Source organism: Zalophus californianus, chromosome 4, assembly GCF_009762305.2.
Source record: "Zalophus californianus isolate mZalCal1 chromosome 4, mZalCal1.pri.v2, whole genome shotgun sequence".
In the NCBI taxonomy this organism is placed as follows: Eukaryota; Metazoa; Chordata; class Mammalia; order Carnivora; family Otariidae; genus Zalophus; species Zalophus californianus.
This window is the reverse complement of record NC_045598.1, coordinates 25,625,020-25,646,598: the sequence shown is the minus strand read 5'-3', so window position 1 is coordinate 25,646,598 and position 21,579 is coordinate 25,625,020. Positions and strand designations below refer to the sequence as shown.

Genomic DNA, 21,579 nt, shown 5'->3' with positions numbered 1-21,579 from the left:
CTTAGTATGAACTTGAGACCTATGATCTGATTTGTATGTGAACCTTGCTGGGTTTGAGCAGGAGAGTCAATCCACCTTTACAAGAGAAGAAGTAAATGCAAGGCAGATGGGGGGTGGCGGGGAAGAGTCGGGGGTGGGAGAATGGACTGGAGGGAGAAAGGAAAGCTCATTTCATGAACTTCAAAGCCAAAGATAACAGGGTTTTGATTATTCCCTCCTCAGGGATTACCAGTGTCACTCTTCCCTTTGTGCACCTGAAGAATTGGGAAATCACTCTCCAGGCAAATGATCGCTTCCTAGTGCAAATGTCAGGGGCACATTTGCTGGCCCATTTGCTCACTCACTTACTCATTCAGCAAACATTGACTCATGCCCTGTCTGTGCTGGGCCCCATGTGAGATGCTGGCCCCCGGAGGGCTTTCCCCCAAGTGCCCCAAGCCCATTCCTCATGACCCCTTAATGGCCTCCTCCAAGTCCTAAACCTGATTCTGTTCCTCTTACAGTTGTCCTCACCTCACATCACCTCTTAGTGTTCCTCTGTCCCCACACCTGGCTGTGGCCTGGATGTCCCCACACCCCCTCCTCTGTTCTTGAAGGCAAGCCCTGGCCTCCGCTAGCCAGGACTTTCCGTGGCCCTCATACTTGCCCCATCCCCTTCTGACTCCAGCACCCATCACACTGTATGGTGTTTTCCACAGACTCATGCATCGCCTCTTCCAGACTGTGGGGTCTTTCAGGGCAGTGGCCATGTTTAGCTTGCCTGCCGTTTCCTTCCCAAAGCCCAGCACGTGGCAAGTGCATTTTAACTGTTGAATGACTAAGTGAATAAATGAACTCATCAATCAGTGAGTGAAAGAGCCAATGAATGGATGAACAGGTTTGGTACTCTCCAAGCCTCCAAAATTCAACCTGAAGTAGTGACCAAAGTTCCAAAACATCTGAAAGTTTTCAGTCTCTGCCCCTGGGCTTTCTTTAGTATATGTGCTGCCGAAGCAAGCACTGCCCCTGGGCTTTCTTTCCCAGCCTCCTCCAAAGCCTTCTCAAGGATCCTGGGGGCCATTCTGCTTGAACTCCTGGGGTTAAGGTCAGCCTTCCCTCTGGCCTCCCCAGCTCCCCACCCCGGGAGCCACCTGTCCAACCCTGCCCTGGGCCCTCAGCAAGATCGGGCCAGGAATCACTGTGCAGGCTATGTTCAGGAAAAGGAACTTCCCTTCCTTTTTTGGAGCTAATGGTCAAACTGACAGAATTCATAAACCAAGGCTGGGTGGGCCAAGGTCAGCCCTCAGGAGCTCAGAAAAGTGCTCTGAGGAGGAATAGGGAAAGTGGGACTACTGCAGAGCAATGTGGAAGGGAGCTCCAACTAGCTAGGAAAGCCATTTCAGCCTGGGTTGTCCTTGCCAAGATGCTAAGCTTTATCCTGATGGTCAAGAGTCGGCAAACTTTTCTATGGTGACGAAAGTCTTTCTTCAGAACCTGTAGCTATTAGGTTGCGATTGGCTATGAACTGCAGAAGATGCCTCCACAGAAGCTGAAACAAAGCACAGTTTATTTCCCATATACCAAAGGCCTAGAGGTGAAGAGTCCAGGGCTGGTTTAGCAGTTCCTTTGGGGTCTGCATTACCTTCTGGTTTTCCCTCTGCCATTCTCTGTGTGTGGCTCTTGTCCTCATGATCACAAGAAGGCTGCTCCAGCTCAGTCCTCACATCTGCATTCCAGGAAAGCAAGGAGAAAGGTGGGAAAATGCCCTGAGGGCCCCTCAGCTTGTGTCTCATTGCCCAGAACCCTGTTACTTAGCTCTTAGCTCTGAGGTTAGCTGAGTACATTGCCACACTCCAAACTCAGAGTTCTGTTAAGCATGGGTAAACTGAGGGAGAGACATTGAGTAAACCACTGTCCGTGTCTGTCACAGAATCCCAAAACATGAACTAGATCAAAAGGAGCTGCTTTGGTTGGAGCAGGGTTCTGCTCACTCTGGCTCCTGCTCTACCTTGGTTGATGGCTGCTCAGGTACGTTTATGGAACCCTGGGGTGCCTGGGAACCCGATTTGAAAAACCTTGCTCTACACCAGCGGTCAGCAAACTTTTTCTGTAAAGAGCCAGATAATAAATATTTTAGGCTTGAGGACCACGTGAAGTTTTTGTTGCACATTCTTCTTTGTAGTGCTTTATTTGTTTTTTAAACCTTTAAAAATGTATGTCTTAACTCAACGGGCCATACAAAAACAGTCCGTAGGCCAGATGTGGCCCAAGGGCCATGGTTCTCCAACCCCTGCTTTAAGGGATCCTGGGACACAGAGTTTGGATACAGAGTGAAGGATGACAGCAGAGGCAAGGAGCCCAGAAAGGAGGCTCTTACAGAAATTTAGTCATTGGACAAAACTGTCTCAGGTTAGGTCTCTGAGACTCCAGCTTCCAAAAAAAATGCCTGTGAGCAGTCAGATCCTCTGCAGCCTCCCCAAGGCGTCGGGCACAGGCTGACAGACCTGGGATCCCTGTCCTTTGGGTGGTCCTGGGCAGTGTTCAGGAAGCAAGGACTGTCCTCCTGGACCCAGTGTGGGTACCCCCCGCCATGGTCTAGCTCCCATCCCCCGCTGTTCCGGGAAGGCAGCTGTATGCTGAGGTTATAGTCTCCAGACCCCTGCCCTCTCCTGCCCTCTGCAGCAAACACAGACTCAGGCTCCCCTGAAGCCCTCCTGCCACTCCTGGACCCTGGACCAGCCTCTTGGCCGGTCTCCCTGCCTCCAACCCTCCCTTCATGCTGAGTTGTAACTTCCCCTCATCTTCACCATCAAGTCCAGACCATGCACTCTGGCCTGCCAGGTAAAAACCAACTGCAGACTCAGCCAGGCTGCTCTTACCCCCCACCCCTCCCCTACCCCGGCTGCCTGCCCTGCTCTTCGCTCCCAGTTCAATGCTCCCAGCATCTCCTGGACAGAGCCCACACCCTCCTCCATCATGCGAGGCCCAGCGCATCCGCCTCCTCCGTGTACCCCCCTCTCATTTCCCCCTTCCTTGTGATCCCCAGCACTCACATCTGCCCCGTGCTCTCAGTGTTGGGATTCGGCTCTAAGTTGCCAGGAAAGTGAGATAACTTCCGGGAAGCAGCTAGCTCGGTGCTGGACACACGGCAGGTGCTCAGTAATTACGTCCTAGATGATGGGTTCGTTTATCGCTTTATCTGATGGGTGTAAATTAGGTGTGTGAGCCATATACAAATATGCCTCTTTGATCACACCTATTTCACGTGCTGCCACTCTCCTGCCTCAGAAAGACACTCTGTGAGTTTGATTGATCTGCATGTTAGTTAATGAGTCATTATAAAATCCTGTCTTTAAACAAAGGCCAAAGAAGAGGAGAAAAGAAATGAAAGCATCAGTACATTGTGCAGTGGGGGCTGTCCCAACACTGCAATGTTAGTCTGTTGTACGGTCTACTTGCTGTAATTAGTTCCTGCGTTAGGGTCAGATGCCCTAAAATTCAGTTCACATCAATGGCTGCTCTAACCAGTGATGTGAATCATTTTATGACTCTGGGTTCTGGCCTTCAAAGCAGTATTTTCCCATTATAGACATAATAATCCTATACTCCCTCTTTTGGAGGTGGCTTGGTGAGCCAGTGTCCTCTGCCCCGAGGCTGGCTGGAAGGGGGTGATGGTGGCGAGAGTGTGCATCCAGGGCCATCACTCCCTGCAGAGGCCAGGCCCCTCCTCCTGCAGAAGGCACTGTGGCCTTGCCGGATTTTATATGCAGCAAGTGTTTGCCAAGCTGCTAGGATTCAGCAAAAGAGCTGAGGGAAGATTTGGGAGGGTCAGTCATGGTGGCTACCCAGTGGAACTGAGACCTCTCTGGGGCAGCTGTGAGGCAGTGAGTGGCAAAGAGCCTGGCCTCTGGCTGCCTGGTGAGGTCCAGTTCTACCACTCAGCTGTGTGATCTAAGGCAAGTTGCCTAACATCTCTGCGCCTCCATTTTACGAATGGTTTTTCCATTCGTAAAATGGAGGTATTCCTAGTAGCGGTTGTTGTGAGTTTCCCTGAACTGATGTGTCCTAACTGCTCCAAACAGTGTCGAGCACATGGTAAGGGGTCCGTGCTTGCAGTGAGGAAATCTCATAAGAGAAGATGATCAAAAACTGTGATTAAGTGTCTCAAAGAATCTCCTCGACCGGGGGTCGGCAAACTCACCCCTGTGGGCCCAAATTAGTTCATTGCTTGATTTTATAAACCGCATGCATACTGTCTCTGGCTACGTTCATGCTACAGCAGCAGAGGTGGGTAGTTGAGACAGACATCCTATGGTCTGCACAAGGCAAAACAGTTACTCTCTGGCCCTTTACAGAAATGGTTTGCCAGTCTTATGTTCTAGAGAGTAACTCCAGTGGGGGACCGAGGGCCTAGCCCTTGGTAGGTGCTGGAGAACTGGGAAGGGTTTGGAAAATGTTGTCTGGTTCAGCACTGTCTGAGCCTCTGGCCTTTGCCTGGTACAGCGACAGCCAGGGGCATCAGAGACAGGGAGACCTGGCCCCTGCCCACCCCTGCCCCTGGAAGTTCCCAGTGTAGTGGAGGAGCAGGTAAACCGATCAGTGCCAGTGCAGGAGGTAAGTGCGGACCCAGAGGTGAGGAAGGGTATGGGAGCGCCTGGAAAAGACGGGCCTCAGGGAGGAGACATTGCTAGCGGAGCCAGCAGGGAAGGAGGGGTCTGTGCCAACCAGAGTTGTGAACGGGCCAGTATGAGGGGATGCCCAGGAGCTCAGGGAGCCACACAGGCTTGCAATGGGGAGGGCCCCAGGGAGCAGATGCCCCGAGTCCCTCGGTGTGCATCTGGCTGGGAAATGGTGACGTCAGGACAGGACCAGGGAGGCTGAGAGGGGAAGGAGATTCCGAGACGAGCAGATAGTCCCATGATGTTGCCATTGGCCATCAGGGAGCATGAGGGGTGAGCTGGCCTGGCAGTGGGACAATCAGAGGGGCAAAGGCATCCCCACTCACTGCCAACCATTCCATGCCATCCCTCCTTCTGAGCACACCTCAGCCGCTGCCTGCTGCAGGCCCACCTCCCCCCTCCCCCCACATGACTGCCACAGCCCAGAGATGGCTCTCCTGGTTTCCCACCATCCCTCAGTGCTGTTGCTCCGAAAACAAAAATTGTGCATCACACCTTTGCTCACAACCCTTCCATCACTTCCCCTTGTCTTTAGGGCAAAGCCCCAATCATGACCGACAGCAGGACAGACAGCCTTTCCTACTCTGCTCCTCCCACTTCCTCCCAGCACCAGCCTCCCCTCCCCTCTGCATTCAACCACTGCAGATCCGTTTGGAGTCTCTGATGAGTCTCGTGTCCCACACCTTTGCCCGTTCGCCTACCCCTCTCTCTCTTGACGGCTCTCCCTTCCTTACCCATTTAGCTAACTTGGGTTCATCTCCCAAATTCAGCCCCGGCTTCATTTCTTCTGGGAAGCATCCTTTAACATTTCTTCCGGCCTCCACTTTACTGTTCTGTGCTCACGGGTGTTCTTCTACAGAGATGCTCCTCTCTGTGTGGAGGGGCCCTCGGACATGGCAGCCGGGCTGATGAATCAGTGTGGCAGCAGGTGGTTCCTGAGGTCCCTGAAGGCACCAGGGAGTGAGGCTGTGCCAGCACCCCGCCAGTATGTGGGTTTGCACCGAGGAGACCTGCACAATGAGAAAGAACCATCCATGGAACTCTCTACTTCTTGAGTCGTAGAATGGAACACAGAGGAACACCTCCAGCCTCCCCACTGGGAGATGGAAGATCTTCACCACATTGGAACCGCAGATGAATGGAGAAAGAAGATGTGGGAGATATCTACAATGGAATATTACTCATCCCTTAAAAAGAATGAGATCTTGCCATTTGCAAGGACATGGATGGAGCTAGAGAGTATACTGCTGAGCAAACCAAGTCAGTCAGACTAATACCATATGATTTCACTCATACATGGAATTTAAGAAACAAAACAAATGATCATAGGGGGGAAAAAAGAGAAAGGCAAACCAAGAAACAGACTCTTAAGTCTAGAGAACAACCTGATGGTTCCCAGAGGGGATGGAGATAGGGGAGGGGGGAACGGGGGAAGGGACTGAGGAGCGCACTTGCTGTGATGAGCACTGAGTACAGTACGGAAGTGTGGTATCGCTGTATTTTACCCCTGAAACTAGTATTACACTGTATGTTAACTAACTGGAATTTAAATAAAAACTTTTCTTAAAAAATGAAACAGACAAAAAGAGGCCCAGATTAGCCATTAGGAGTGGTGTTCCCTGTGTCCCATCTTTGTGCATGGCACCACCTCCCACCCGTCCAGGGGCCCACAGGTCATCCTGAATCCCTCCCCCTCCCTTGGTTCCCACACCCATGCAGTCACAAAGCCCTAAATACTGCTAAGAGCTGTCTCCTCCAGTCCCACCGCCCTCCTCCATCACTCACCTGGACGAGAACCCCCCCCACCACCACCTCTGGCCTTGCTCCTACCACATCTGTTTCTACACAAGCTGCCAGACTGACGTTTTTCTCAAACACCGATGTGCCCCTGTCTCCCACTGTTTGAAACTTTTCTTACCCACCCCGCCCCCCCCCCCCCGAATAATCCCCAGCTCTTTGGGCCAGGGGAGATTTTAAGACTCTTTGGACTTAGCTCCAGGCAACTTTCTCAAGTTCTGGACCTTCCTGAGTCCCCTCCTTGCACTGAAGGCCCAGCCACATTGTCCCCCAGGGTGAAACAACCAGTGGCTGTGCTCACTTTGCAGACCTTCCATTGACAGGCAGTCACCACTTGTTCTGGAATGTCCCATCTCTGCCGAAACTCAGGCCCTGTGCATCTGACTCCTTAGGATGGCCCCCTCCATCCCCCAGCATCCCCCTGTGGCCTGACCATCTTCCTCAGCCTTCAGAACCCTCAGACAGCACCCTCACGGACAGACCTCCTCCAGCCCCCACCGCAGGCTCTATGAGCCCCAGGCTGCCCTGTGTACCTACAGCCCTCACTGGAACACCTGCCACCCGGCAGGGGCTTGGTGGTTCTCGGTGTACATTCTGTCACCAAGGGCAGGGACCATGCTCACTTTTGAAACCCCACCTCCTAAGTTTGGCACATGGTGTGCGCTTAGTAAATACTGTGTAAGGCAGCACTAACACAAACTAAGAGAGAAGAATCTTATTGAAACCTCCTTCCTGAAACATTCATTTATTCAACGAATAAACAAAAGAGGATAGAGAAAAGCAGGCAGAGGAGAGGCTAAGAGAAACTTCTGCAAGTCCCCAGGGGCCGGCAAGATGGCTGAGATTCCACATGTGGCTTGAAAAATTGCCACCAAGTCCAGGGGGACTTCTGTGCATTAAAGCATGAAGAGAGAATCTAATCTTCTCACAGCCAGCCAGATGTGCCTGATGTTGCCATGGCAGCCCCCAGAATTGGCCAGATGTGCTGTGAACATCTTTGGAAAACATCAGGGGACCCCAGAGGCCGTAAGGCCTGGAGAGAAATAGTTCACACTACAAAAGGTGGTGTGAAAACACTCCGCTTGAGGTGGTGTCCCAGGGACTCTGGGCATCAGGACCTAATGGGGGGACTTCCCAGAGCTGTATGAGTGTCTCCCGGAAGCCCCTGCCTGCTCCCTAACCCAGTGCTCCCTCCCCAGGTGATCAAGCTGGCCTTTGAGGACTTTGACTTGGAGAGGGGCTATGACACCCTGACGGTCGGGGACGGCGGGCAGGACGGAGACCAGAAAACTGTTCTCTATGTGTAAGTGAAGCGGGGCTGTGGTCCGGAGGGCGGGGAGCACATGGTCCTGGCCTGGGGGTGGTGGGATGGTGCGCTGCGTCCTGTCTGGTCCCCAGGGCCACGCCGCATCAAGCCAGGGGACCAGCCCCTCTCCTCTGACTGAAGGAAACAGAGCACTGGCCACATTCTCTCTAGGAACTCCCAGGAAAAGTGGGCAGAAACAACAGTTTCTCAGGGAGGAGGGGAATTGAGGTCCTGGGTGTGCGCCTGGAGCATTCTATGTGGTGGGCTGCTTCTGCGCGGCCCCTGCTTCTGCCACCCACCGGTTTCTCCTCAAGGCCATGTCCATCCATGGCAGTCTGACTTCAGACAGAGACGGTGGAAGTGTGGTTGCTGACCTCCCTGCAAGCTCACAACTATCTGGGAAATGAATGGTGTCAGGGATTCAGGACCCCGTACACACAGTGGCCACAATTCGTGAGCCAAAAAAGGCTCACATGGTCTAGTCAAGGGAGAGGATAATGCCGCACTGTCCTGGGATTCCATTCTGTTGGATCTTCCTTTGCCCGCCACCATTAGCCTGACATAAACACAGGAGAACACGCTTATTCAGTGCGTGTGGCCTGGCACAGATGGCCTGATCTCTCTCATCTCCCTTACCCAGATGGGTGGGGTGGGGAAGTTTTCCTATACACTGCACATCCATTGTGTGCCCAGGCACTGGGAAGGGAACTTTCACATCAGATATCTCATTTAGTTGTGTCATTATCCCCGTTTAACAGGTGGGGAAACTGAGGCCCGAAGGTTGCAAAGCTGGCTGGTGGCAGAACCAGCTCTTGAGTTCTTGCCTTTTAACTTCAGTGCAGGAAAGCATCCGTGCCATACCCCTTCCGCAACAGGCTAGCCCCTGGCCAAGGCCCTCTGGTTTTCATGCTGAAGGAGAAATGGCTCTTCAGTCCTAGCTGCCTTGTGCAGGAGCTGTTCTGCTCTGGGCACTTCCCACACCTTCCCCGCACCTGCCAGAGAAGATCCTTTCAGGGCAGTTAAAGGACTCACGACGTTACCCTCAGAATCAGGTGACATGGCTGGGACTTGGAATCTCCTAGGAGAAAGGAATGGGTTGTGAGCCTGAAGGGCATCCTCCCCCCACCTATTCCACTGTATTAATCAGGATTCTCCAGAGAAACAGAACAATAAGATAGACACAGAGAGCCAGGGATTTAGTATAAGGAATCGGTTCACATGATAATGGAGACTGACAAGCCCCACGATCTGCAGGGTGGGCTGGCAAGCTGGGGCCCAGGAGAGCTGATGATGGCCTTTTAGCCCAAAGGCCAGGGGGCTCTAGACCCGGGAAGAGCTGATGTTTTCCGTTCAAGTCCAAGGCAGGAAAAAGGGAAAAAAAAAAAAAAAAAAAAAAAAAAACAACGTCCCAGATGGAAGTCAGGCAGGCAGGAAGAATTCTCTCTTACTTGGGAGAGGGCTAGCCTTTTTGTTCCATGCAGGCCTTCAACAGATTAGATGAGGCCCATCCATATGGGGAAGGGCAATCTGCTTTATTCAGTCTACCAATTTAAGTGTTAAAGTCCTCCAAAGGCATCTTCACAGAAACAGTCAGAATAATGTTTGGCCAGATATCTGGATACCCCATGGCCCAGTCAAACTGGCACATAAAATTAGCCATCATACTCACTTTCCCCTCTGGCTCATCCCCATCACTCACCTGCCCTGTATGGTGCTCAGAAGGCCAGGGTCCTGGTTCTGTCTCCTCCCAGGACAAAATCCTAGTGAGCTCTGTCAACAGAGAGAACCTTAGAACAGCAGAGCCAGAAAGATTCCTACAACCCAATCCTCTCATTTAACATGAAATGAAAAATCCCCGAGTGGCTCAGCCTCTTGCCCTGGGCCCCACAGCAAATGCATGGCAGCTCCAGGGCTTACACTCAGGTCTCTGTAAGTTTTGAGTGAGCTCTCAACGAGTTCTGTAACAGCCCAGGGGCTCCCCCAGCACCCTCGGATCTCTGTAGGTCAGCATCCGTCTCAAACTTCAGGGAAACGCATGGCAAACTTGCTGGACTCCTTTGCTGTCAGAACTGGGTCAGATGGACTCTGCCGCCCTAGAGTTAGGCACCAGCCCTGGCTTGGCCTCGATCCTTCCTCACGACAGAATGCCAGCACCCTAGCCCTGCAGTGTCACACGGGCCAGGCCAGTGTGCCCCAGGCGTCTATCCCAGCTCCACCCCCACAGCACTCACACGGTGCCGATCGTCTCATAGAGCCAGCCCAGTGCCCCCCACAAGCTTTGAGACCCCAGAATGGAGCAGGCATTAAGACCCATGAATCCAATCACACCTTCCACCACCGCCCCCTGGTCTGTGCTGGTGATCTGTTTGGTCTCAGCAGCAAGAGGAAGCCAGGCTCCTTCTGGAAAGCCCAGCCTCTGCTGTGGACTCTGGCTCTGCCACTCTCCATCAGGCTGACCTTGGGAAAGCCACTGCCCATTTTGCACCCTTATCTTCTCATCCATACGGTGGGGATAACACAACCCCCACCTCACTGGGCTACTGGGGTCATTAAATAAGAGAACGGAAGGAAAATTGTCTGGCTTGGATAGGTATTTGGTTAATGTGAGTTGAATCCTCCCCATGCTTAAACTCTGTTCTTCAGAAAGAATGTGGCCCCGGAGTGACTGGTGTACTTTAAGCCTTGTTTCATATATGGAAGTAGATATTTCCATATGGAACAGAAAGAGATGTCTCATTAAAAGGAATGGCTGGGATCAATTAGGGAAATGGGTTTCTGTCTGTGTCTTTTTTGCAGTAGTTCACGTGAGAAATCAAAGGTGGCAGGAGTGTAGGCACCCCTGCAGTAGATGTGGCTACACCTAACCCCGGCCCCTGAGAAAGCAAGGACACAGGTCTCCCTCGCAAGCCCAGGGGTCTGGGCTAAGGGGTCATGGGTAAACACAGGCCCTGCCCATGGCCGGAGGGGAGAGGTGGTGAGCCTCCCAGCCTCTGGATCACATGCCTCTGGGCTCCAGTGTTAAACACCGTGGACCCTGAATTTGCCTGACTGGGCAGGGCTCCTAGTCATTCCGTGGGGTGCCAGAGTCGGGGGCACATCTCTAAATCTCACTCTCCTGACAGCCTGACAGGTACGTCGGTCCCAGATCTCATTGTGAGCACCAACCACCAAATGTGGCTCTTGTTCCAAACCGATGGCAGCGGCAGCTCCCTGGGATTCAAGGCTTCTTACGAAGGTAACTGCTGTTGGGGGGCTTATCCACTCACTCTGCAGTCAGACTTGGGGTCCGGATGTGGAGTCAGCAAGCCCTGGGTTCGAATCCTGATTGTGTCCTGCACTAGCTTCCTCTCCTTAGGCATATTATTCGACCTTATTGAGCCTCAGCTTTCTTTGGCCAGTGGGTCTCCTGGATTGTTTTGAGGATTATCTGGGATAAATCACTTGAGGCGCAGGTCACACAGCACCAAGGGCGTACATTAGTTTCATCTGCAATTCATACCTGGCTTGTGTAGACCTTTAAAAGACCCCATAGACTTTTGGAGCTTCCCAAGCTGCCATACTTGGATGTCATATAGTGCTGAGTGACTGTGCATGGGGCTAGAGACAGACATACACCACTGGTGGCCTGAGGGTGACTTGAATCTCCCTGGGAACCAGCATTAAGGGAACAGTGAACTCTGGGTCCAGGAGATACCACCACCATCATCAGCCTTCTGTGTGCTTCCAGATTTCCCATTGGTGATGACTGCTAATGCCAATCCCCACAGAAAGGGGAGCAGAAGCCATCCCCCGAGCATTTGGTTGGCAGATTTGGTAGGTGGCAGAGCTTAGCCCAGCACTCAGGGAACAGATGCATCAGATCTGAGCCCTTGCAAGGGGTCTGCACTCTAGGGGTGAGACAGAGGAGGAAACACACGAGCTATTATTAAAGCAAGATATCTGCGGCCAACAGCCAGTGGGAGCACAGAGAAGGGGGTGGTCATCCCGTGTGTGGCATCTAGAAAGGCTCTATCGAGAAAGTGAGCCTTGGGTCTTGAAAATGACTGAGAGAGACAGGGGCCAAGGGATGAGAGAGAGAAGGTCTTTCTCCACCCCCGTTCAGAGACCTGATAACTCTACATGAGATGAGTTGGGGGGGAGCAACTCCAAAAGGCTCTTATTCTGCTCAGTGTGACCCCCACCCCCAGGGACCAGGAGTTCTTCCTGTACCAGGACCTGTACTCTGTCTCCAAGCTGGGGACACAGGAGGCCTGTCGGTTTCCTCCAGCTACTTTGACAAAGGACCACACACTGAGGGGCTTAAAACAACAGACACCTCTTCTCCCTGGGTTCCGGAGGCTAGGACAGCGAAGGTCCTGTTCTAAGAACAAGAAGCACGTGTCGAGGGGAGACAGAATAGCAGCCAGAGAGGACCGATGGGATGACAAGTGCTGAGTTCACATCCCCGGTTCTGTCCCTCTCTAGCCCCGTGCCAGGTCAGGGAGCCTCCCTGGGGCTCTGTTTCTTCATCTGGGACATGGAGGCAATAATACACTCTAGGTCCCAGGGCTTCTGTGAAGGGTAACTGTGGCCAAGGATGTGAAAATAAGAATTGCACTGCAATTATGGGTGACTAATGAGTGAGGACACAGGTAGTTAAGCAAATGGCTCTTCGGGTACATAGAGTTACATACACGCAGCTGGGGGCCGGCAGAGAGAAATCAGGAGACCCCAGTTCAGGGCCAAGCTCTGACACTCACTACTTGGAAAAATGGGAGTGGATTTGGACTCAGAGTTTCAAAAGTTTCCCCCATGTCTGAAGTTCTCTGGATGTTCAGCAGTGAATGTTTCCAGAAGTGGGGAGGAATGATCCTGTGTGCCACCCACCTGCCCTTAATCTGTCCATATTTTATCAATGGTATAGATGAGCCATAAATAGCATGAGCCGGAAAGGGATGGCAGTCAGCAGTCAGCAAACAAATGGGCAGAAAGACCTTGACGGGGTAGAGCTACTGGCTAAGTCACCAGGATAAGAGGAAGTGGGAATAAATAACAAGTCCTCTGTGAGGGTTCAAAAACTTAGCAGCTAGAATTTACCCCAGGGAGTTAGTGATGTTTGATTCTTGGGCATCGAGAATTGGGCTTAATTGTGGGGTAGGGAGAGGGCTGAAGTCAAACCCTGTGAGAAAGGTTAAGAGCCCCCTGAAAGTGCATTCGGGAGAAGAGTGGACTCAGGGGAGAGCTGAGAGCTGTGTCTAAATATCTGAAGGGCTGTCATGCAGGAAAGAGGAATTAGATTTGTTTGGCATGATTTCACCGGAAAAGAAAGGGACAGAACGTTGAACGCCCATTATGTGCCTGAAGCTTTATGCTAATTTTCTCAAGGTTTTCAAACAGTGTCACGCAAACATTTGGGGTACCCTCAGGGACCACCAAGGTCGGGTAGGGGTTGCCTAGCAGGGCAGGCTCTGATCCTGCCTTCTCCCTTCTTCTCTTCTGTTCCTTGTAAGCCTTCTTTTAAGAGGGGATTTGTAGCTACACACCAGTCTGAGAAACTCTGCCTCATCTCATTCAGTGTGACAGCTAGCCAATGGCTGCTCTTTTGTACCTGAGGAATCTGAAACTCAGAAGGGTGGAGTGTCTGCCTGGGGTCACATGAAGTCTGGGACCTGGAAGAGCCGAGATTCAACTCCATGTCTCGCTGGCTTCAAAGCCCATGATGTTCCCCGCCCCCCACCAGGGATCTCCAAAATGACAGAATTTCAATTCCTTATAAAATCTCTTAGAAGCCAACATTTTGCCCCAGTCCCATGAGCCATATGGCATGAGCCCGGGCTCCTCGTTACTAGCAGTTGGGGTTTTGTTCATCAGCCCATGTGTCTACCTCGCCCAGCCAGTAGTGATGACCAGGATGATGCTGGGGGCTGGGATTACAGCAGGGAGCCACACGGACTAGAACAGAAAACTAAAGCAGTCGAGAAACATCCACAGTGGGACTGCTGGTCACAGACTAGGGACGTCCTCCTCGGACTCCTGACAGATGAGGAACAGAGTCTGGGCATGTCTGTACATCGTTAATCCAACGGTCCAAGTGGGTCCTGCTCACAGAGGCAGCTGTTTCTGTGAAGATGGAACAGACTCTGGAATTGGACCAGACCTGGTGAATTCCAGCATCGTCCCAGCTGTGGGATTGGCCAAGTTCTGTGGTCTGTCAGAGCCTCAATCTCCCACTCATAAAACGGAACGGATAGTGGTGACTATAACGCCTTGTGAAGAAAGTGAAATGGGGTTCCAGAGAGCTCCTTGCACAGTCCTGGCTCAGAGAGCCGTCTTCCCTGGGGGCCACTGAGGTTCCTCTGCACCCAAGCCCTTGGTGATCAGCACTGTTCCGCACTCCGGGCGTGTCCCCTTCTGCCAGGGAACAGAGCTCCTTGCCTGTCCTGCGGGTGGCCTGGCGCTGGGTCCCCACCTCCCACCTGCACTCTGCATCCAGGGCCCCCACTCCCCAGACCGGCTGGGAAATGAAATGGTTCGCTCTGGCCGCAGCGTAGGGAGGGGAGGTAAAAGTGGTAGGAGGCAGATCCAAGTCACTGAGAGACTTGGCCTCAGAAAGAGTTTGCACTTCGTCTCCAGGGAAGAAGAACCTGTGGAAGTTTAAATGTAGGAATGGGCCTGCCCTTCCACCTTGGACCTTTTGTTTGAGGGTAAAAGCCATCCATCTCTTGCCTTCACAATGAGGAGCCCCCTCTGCTGTGAATAAAGCTGGGTCAGTTAAGTCCCCTGGCATCCCAGCGTGACTTCCCATGCTGCTCTCTGGGCTTCTGTCACCTGCAGCTTCCTGATCATCTACCCCCGCTCTGGCTGCTCCCTCGGGGCTCCTGCACGGCCCCTCATGGCCCCCACAGAGCAGGCACTTCCCCAGGGTCTCTCCTCAGCTTTCCGTCTTCTTTTTCAGGATCGCATCTACGCCCATGGCTTCCAGCTCAATCTAAACACTGGTGACTTCCAAATCTGTTCCCCATTTGCATATTGGTCTCCCTGTGACACATTTTATACACTTCTCCTTCAGACACCTCAAACCCAAGGCATGTGTGCTAGTCTGCACAGGCAGACATAACCAAATACCATAGACTAGGAGCTGAAACAGAAGTTTATTTTGTCACGGTTCTGAAGGCTAGAAATCCGAGATCAAGGTTCTGGCTGATTCAGTCTCCAGTGTGGGCGGCCTTGTCACTGTGTCCTCACCTGGCCTTTCCTTGGTGCTTGCACAGGGAGAGAGGGAAGGAGCACAAGCTCTCTGGTGTCGCTTCTTATAAGGACACTAATCCTATCGGATATGGGCCACACCCCTATGGCCTCATTTAGTGTTTATTACTTCCTTAGAGTCCCCATCTCCAAATCCAGCACCTTTGAGGTTAGGACTTCACAATATGAATTTGGGGAGGCACCAACATTCAGTCCATTAATACCATCCAAACTGAGCTCACCATCTCCATTTATGGTAATTCCAAGCCATGTTCCGGCTCCTGAGAACCCATTCTAGGCAGAAATACAGCGTGTTCATCTCTTCAGGCCTGCAGGACCGAGCCCAGTGCTTGGCACATGGCGTGTGCTCAGAAAAGCTCTCAGATTAAGTTGTGATGACTTTCTGCACAAGCACAATCAAGCACCTTTCCTCCGTACCCTCTCACCTTCCCAGCACTCTAAGGCAAGAGCCAGGCATTCTCCATTGTCCCATGGCTTTGGGGTCAGACAGACCCAATTTGTAATTGAGTTCTGCCATTGGCTCTGTGTGTGGTCTTAGCCAGTCCCTCCACATCTTTGAGCCTGGGTATTCTCACCTGTGAAGAGGGGCTGATAAACACTGATCTCTCAGGGGTCTTCCGAGGGCTCGGTGTTGTGAACCTCCCAACACAGGGCCGGCATTTAGGAAACACTCAGTTAAAAGCCGGCTCCCTCCCCTGCTTCTCTAGGCCTACAGCTCCTCTCCCAACCTGCACCCGTGGCCCAAATCTTTAGAACGAAGTCCACCCCCACTCTAGTCCTCCTTTTATCCAGCTTCTGGGGGATCCCATGCAGGATAGACACCTTGGCTCAGCGATGGAAGGGTAGCTGTGGCATAGATGTTCTACAGGTGACATGAGGCGTTTGTGGGTAGAGACCGCTCCCGGGCACTCCTGGCCCCATCATCATCAATACACCTTCCGCCCCAGCTTAGGTAAAGAGAAGCTTCCTTGGGGCAGGCAGATGGCACCACAGTATCACCCCTACCCCCTCATTAAAAGTGTGAGCCCCTGGGTGAGAAAATTGGGGGATTTATTTTCCAGAAATTCTTCCAGTTCTGCTTGTCACAATCACAGATCGGGGTGGGGGAGGGGACTCAGGCGCCATCAAAATCTGAGTACTCTTTGGAGCCTAGAAATTCAGTCCCCCTCCATGGGGGCAGCCAGCTGTAGGAAATGCATTCATAGTTGCAATTGCTTTGCTTCCCAGTAGAACAAGAAATATTTAAGGAACAGGCAATTAGCACTTACCAGAAACATTATAAAATTACATACAACTTGCTAACAAGTTTTAGCATCAATCTGGGAGTCTCCTCGCTTCCTGACTCAGAGCCTGGAATCTGGCAGCCTAATGCTAAATCTGGGGATTTGGCTGGCACAGGGAGGAAGGAGCGGAGACCTTGACCCTGGAGACATGAAGGAGCAGGGCGTTAGGAACTATGCAGAAAGGACGCCCAACAGCAGGGACTCGCGTTAGAAATGAGGTCACCTTGTATTCAGTGTCGTCGAAGGCCCTACTGTGTGTTACAGATGCTGTTCAGGACATGGGGGCCATGAGGACAAGGAGACAATCTGTGCCTTCACCTAAGCCGTAGGCTATGTTCAGTAGAGTCGAGAACGTGTAAGAAGATGGGGAAGTATCGGGGAGGGGCAGCTAACCTTGTTTGAGGGCATCAGGGAAAGCTCCCTGGAGGGGCGGGTGTCTGAAACTGAGACTTGCGTAAAGGATGAAAAGAAGTTGGTCAGATATCCCTGAGAGCAAATAGGGAGCATACAGGCAAGACTAGCCCGCTGCTGTTGGCACCTCCGTCCCCTTCCCTAGAACTTAATTCTGCTGGGCGGCATAGGTGAGCTTCCTAGAAGTGATGGCCTTAAGCCAGGCTGGAACGAAGACCAAGGGCAACAGACCCGCATCGCTGGCTCCACTCCTTTTCGGACCCTGCCTTGCCTCAAGCACGAGGCCATTTTCAACCTCAGGTCCACTATTTTCAGGACACCTCTGCTTCTTACTTGATCTCCATGAGCAGAGAGGCCCAAACTTCCCAACTTTGGCCAGGAGTAACACCAGGCATGTTCCTAAGACACTCACTGAGTTTCCATGAAACCCCTAAAGCTCTCTCAGGCACTGGGAGCTGGGGTCTCGTTAGATGCGGGCAGCAGTTGCCTACTCTCAGGCAAGCCCAGTGGGATCCACGGCTGTACCCAAGTCTGTCCTGGCCCTCGGGGGCGGGGGAGGCAAGCGGCCGAGGATGCTGTACCATTAAAATTTGGCAGGCTGCAAGCACAGCAGCAGTCTGCAATAAACTGGCATTATGATACTGAAGAGAAAATTGGCAGGAAGTAATTTGTCCGTGAGAAATACTCTCGAAATACATGGGCTTTTGCAGATAGCAAGCTCCAGTGTGGGGCTAATGCAAACAGCTTGGAGGTAACCCCGATGCTTTACGTGTCCACATGCACCCCTGGTTCCTGACCTCCTTCAGCTGTGACATCCCCACGATAGTGTTGTGGGGGAAGGAGATGGGGCGGGAAACATGTCACCCACTTCATCCACCCGTGCCTCCATCCCATGTGTGACAACCTTTGCAAGGAGATGCGCGAACCCCGAGATGCACTGGCAGAAGCAGTGTCCCTTGCCTCCTGGTGCCCTGCCCATCAGAAGCAGAAAAGTGGAGTGGGATGTGGTTCTGAGGAAATCCATGAGATCCAGGCATGCCCAGGGGTTATCTTAAGCACCAAAGATGTCTCGGTCACTCGACAGGAGCTTGTGCTCATTGAACAATGGGTCTGGGCTGCTCAGTAGGCATAAGACACTGTCTCTGGTTCTGGAGATACAAAGGGCAGAGGAGATGAGACCCTTGGCTTTGAGGAGCTGATAACCTCCAAGACCACACATAGGTGACTCATCAGTCCTTGACCCAGGCTCCTCACGGTGTCCCTGAGACCCTCTCTGTGGCCTCCTCTGTCTTCCCTGTCACTTTCTGCCACCATGAATTTCTAACTCTTCTCCACATACTACACTCTCTTCCTTCCTTCCTTCCTCCTTCCCGCTTCTTTCCTCCCATCCTTCCCTCTACCCGCCCCTCACCATCCTGCAAAATGTGTATTGAATGCCCCCCCTCTGTGCCTTACACCCTACTAGAAGCCGGGAGTATAGACATGTCAAAAACAGTCTTGATCCTCAAGAAACTTGCCATTTAATAGGGAGAAACCCATGCCACAATGGAGCCGTAGCTGAAAATTGTCGGGAGGGCTGGGAGTGAGAGAGAAAGATCCCCTAAGTCTGCCCAGCGATGCGAGGGAGGATCCCTGATTGGGGAGCATTTGAGCTGACACTCAAAGGTGATTCTTTGTCGGACAGCCAAGCAGGGGATGCTCATTCAGGGAGAGAGGACACAGGTGCCAAGTTAGAGCCATGTGAGCGTCAGCTGGGCTCTGCCAACTGCAGGGTGATAATGACGATGGGAAACACCTACTGCCCACTGGTTACATGCCACGTGCTGGATATTCTGACAATCATCTTATATATATAAGCTCATTAAGTCTTCACAACAGCCCTGTACGGTGGGCATGATTACCATTTCCATTTTACAGATGACAAAACTAGAGCTCAGGGAGAATCAGAAATGTGCCCAAGGTCTCCTACTTGTGTTGGAGGCAGGATTTAGATCCTCGCTCATCACAATTGCTCTGGTTTGCCTCCCCACAGGCAGCCCAGTGGGGAGGGGGGTGTCTAAATTTCAAGGTCGGTGATGGCCAAAGATAAATCTGGAGCGGGAGGGGTAGGCAAAGTCCTGCCATGCCGAGCAGTTAGGGACTTAATCTGTGGATTTTAGGCAGCCACGAAAGAATCAATGAGCAGGGCACAGTAATGATCGGATTTTCCTTTCTGAGCGATCTCACCCTGCTTTGCAGAGTTCAGAATAGAGGCAAGAGGCAGGGGACCCCCTCTTGCCAGATGCCACCATCCCGATAACGGTAGGGGGTGGACTAGCCAGTGAGAGAGGGGCCGGAGAGCAGAGGGTCCTGGGATGTTTAGTGGGGGAAGCCAGCCTGAGGCGGTTGGTGAGGCTGCAGGTGGGGAGGGGAAGGCAGGATACAGGCTGACTCCCAGGTGACTGGGACTCTCCGACCCTCCCAGCCTGAGGCCGGAGCTGCTGTCCCAGAGGCCGTCCGGTCAGGAGCACACCTGCCCCCTTGCCCTCATCATTTCCCTTGTACTTATTTCTGTGCCCACTTGACTGGGACTCTCCAAGGGCAGGAGCCGTGGGTCAGGCCGCTCTGTATCTGTAGTGCTGAGCGTGGCATTTGGCACAGTTTCCATGCAGTAAATGCTAGCTTGAGTCACACACTGAACAGAATGTTCTCTGTGTTCCAAGCTCTGTGCTAAGCGCTGGGTACGCAGTAGTCCATAAGGCATCTCCAACGCCTGCCTTCGTAGAGCTGACCTCCTAGTGGGTGGGGAAATGGGGGGCCAAGCTTGCAGCCAGTGAGGAGCCGGGGGGCTGAGTTGGGGAATCGTTTTGTCCCTCACACCCCACAGATCATAAGCATCCCGAGGGCACACATTCTTGTCCTCTTTCCCACTGGTGTGCCCCCAGGGTCTAGAACAGTAACTAATAAAATGAATAAATCCTTACAAAGGGTAGTCAGCGCCATGAAGGAAAAGTTGGGGTGCCAAGTGAGGCAAGAGAGCAGGAACCACATGAGGGGCATGGTCAGGGACAGCGTCTCTGAGGAGGTGGCCTCTTGAGCTGACCCGTAGTGTGAGGAGTCAGCCATGGGGCATGGGTGGGGGAGGAAGCGGGACCCCAGGCTGAGGGGACATTGAGTAGGTAGAGGGACACATGGAGTCCTGCCCATTTGGAAAAGCAGCAAGTCACAGTCCACGCGTGGACTCCCCTTCCTCCGCCAAGTGGCACCACTCTCCTTGGAGGGCCTCAGATGGTGAATTTAGAGAGACATGTGATGCACTTCCCCCCAGACAGACGTTGTCATAGAAGAGGATTGCAATCTGGTATTCGCAATTGAAAAACCCGGAGAAGACAATGAGTTTGACCACAGATGACAGGGATAAGGCTGCCGAGCAAAGGGAGAGCAAATCCACCGAGTTGGCAAGCCCATCACAGCGGAGTTCCAGGCGTCTCTCAAGCACTCCTCTTCGGTCTGCTGGTTGGCTTTTTGTAGACAAAGGGAGAGGGGGAGGGAGAGAGCGAGAGAAACACTGACAAAATGGAATTACATGCGAGATTTTCTACAAGTCGAAATTTGGCTTATCAATTTGTTTTTCTGGGCCCTGACATCAAACTTGGTCAGCAGCTGACCCCGAGGGCCAAGGGCAAGTGCCTTTCAGGCAGGCAGGGGAGCACCAGGAGCCCTCTCCAGGAAGGCGCTGGGCTAGGAGGGAAGGCCCAGACCCAGAGAGGGGTGTTTGAGGCACACAAGCCTGGCGGAGGCTGGTCCCCTCCGCCTCCCTGGAGGGAGCTGCGAACTCTCAAACCACCCTGCTCTGCTCTCCTCCCCTCCAGCAGGTCCTGGTCCTGGCTCCGTGTGTCCCCCTCTGCGGTGCCTTGGACCTCTTTGCTAAGTCGTCCCTTAAACTTGACGCCCTCTTGAGGACACCATTACCCAGGAGACCTCTCCAGGGACAGCCCCATGAACTTCACTTTGGAGAGATTGGTTCGAGGTCCACTGTCCAGTGCCGTTCCAGCCACATGCACCCTTTCTCGCTCGACCTCACGCTGTCGCCACGTCTGGTTCTTTCTCTCCTCCCATCAGTGTCACCAGCCTCTTTCCCTCCACTCCAGGTCTTGCCATCACCTTGCCTTGCGGCCAGTTGACCTCACTTACTCTTAGCGTGCTGCACCCTGGCTGTAGCCGGACCTCGTCCTCCAGCACCTCTGACATCCGAGCCTCGCCCAGCCTGCGCCGGCCCTTTGTCCGCTCAGCTCTTCCTCCCCGCTCTGCTCCCAGGCATCATCTTCCCTGGCCTGGCCGTCGCCTGTCCCCTCCCGCTCTTGCCCCCTTTAGCTCGGCCCCGAGGGTAGCACCTCTGCCCTTCTTTTAGCAATATCCTTGGCTCCCTGCCCCCATGGCCTTCCGTTTCTCCAAACTCAGCCCCACCCCTCAAGTCAGTCCTGGAGCCTCTCTCTCCACTTCCGCAGGCACCCAGCTACTAAGGGCTTCAGGGACAAGTCCCACGGCCCTGCTGGGGGGGAGCCCTGTACATGTGTCACTTCCACCTTCCGTGGGCCTCAGGTGGCAATCCGTCTGGCCGTGATTTCTTCTTCTCCAGGGGGAGTGCCTCAGACAGTCTTGTCAATATCATACCCCTTTCGGGGCGCCTGGGTGGCTCAGTCGTTAAGCAGCTGCCTTCAGCTCAGGTCGTGATCTCAGGGTCCTGGGATCGAGCCCCGCGTCGGGCTCCTTGCTCAGCAGGGAGCCTGCTTCTCCCTCTCCCTCTGCCTGCTGCCACTCCCCCTGCTTGGGCTCGCTTTCTCTGTCAAATAAATAAATAAATAAATCTTTTAAAAAATGTCATATCCCTTTCCCCACG

General features: G+C 53.0%; 1 protein-coding gene and 1 long non-coding RNA gene across 2 annotated transcripts in view; one reads left to right on the top strand and one right to left on the bottom strand.

Annotated features, from left to right (window-relative positions):
* The window catches only part of CSMD2 (CUB and Sushi multiple domains 2), a 594,848-nt gene that overhangs the window by 325,259 nt on the left and 248,010 nt on the right, over positions 1-21,579 (top strand). Inside the window, exons 11-12 of the mRNA XM_027615123.2 lie at positions 7,655-7,758; positions 10,884-10,996. Of these exons, the coding sequence (XP_027470924.1) occupies positions 7,655-7,758; positions 10,884-10,996 (217 nt within the window). The remainder of the gene's footprint in view (positions 1-7,654; positions 7,759-10,883; positions 10,997-21,579) is intronic.
* Positions 1,166-21,105, bottom strand: LOC113934332. The gene is made up of 5 exons (XR_003523633.2): positions 20,874-21,105; positions 5,393-5,668; positions 3,033-3,178; positions 1,622-1,705; positions 1,166-1,528 (listed from the first exon to the last, which is right to left on the bottom strand). It is a non-coding gene; the product is annotated as an uncharacterized LOC113934332 (long non-coding RNA).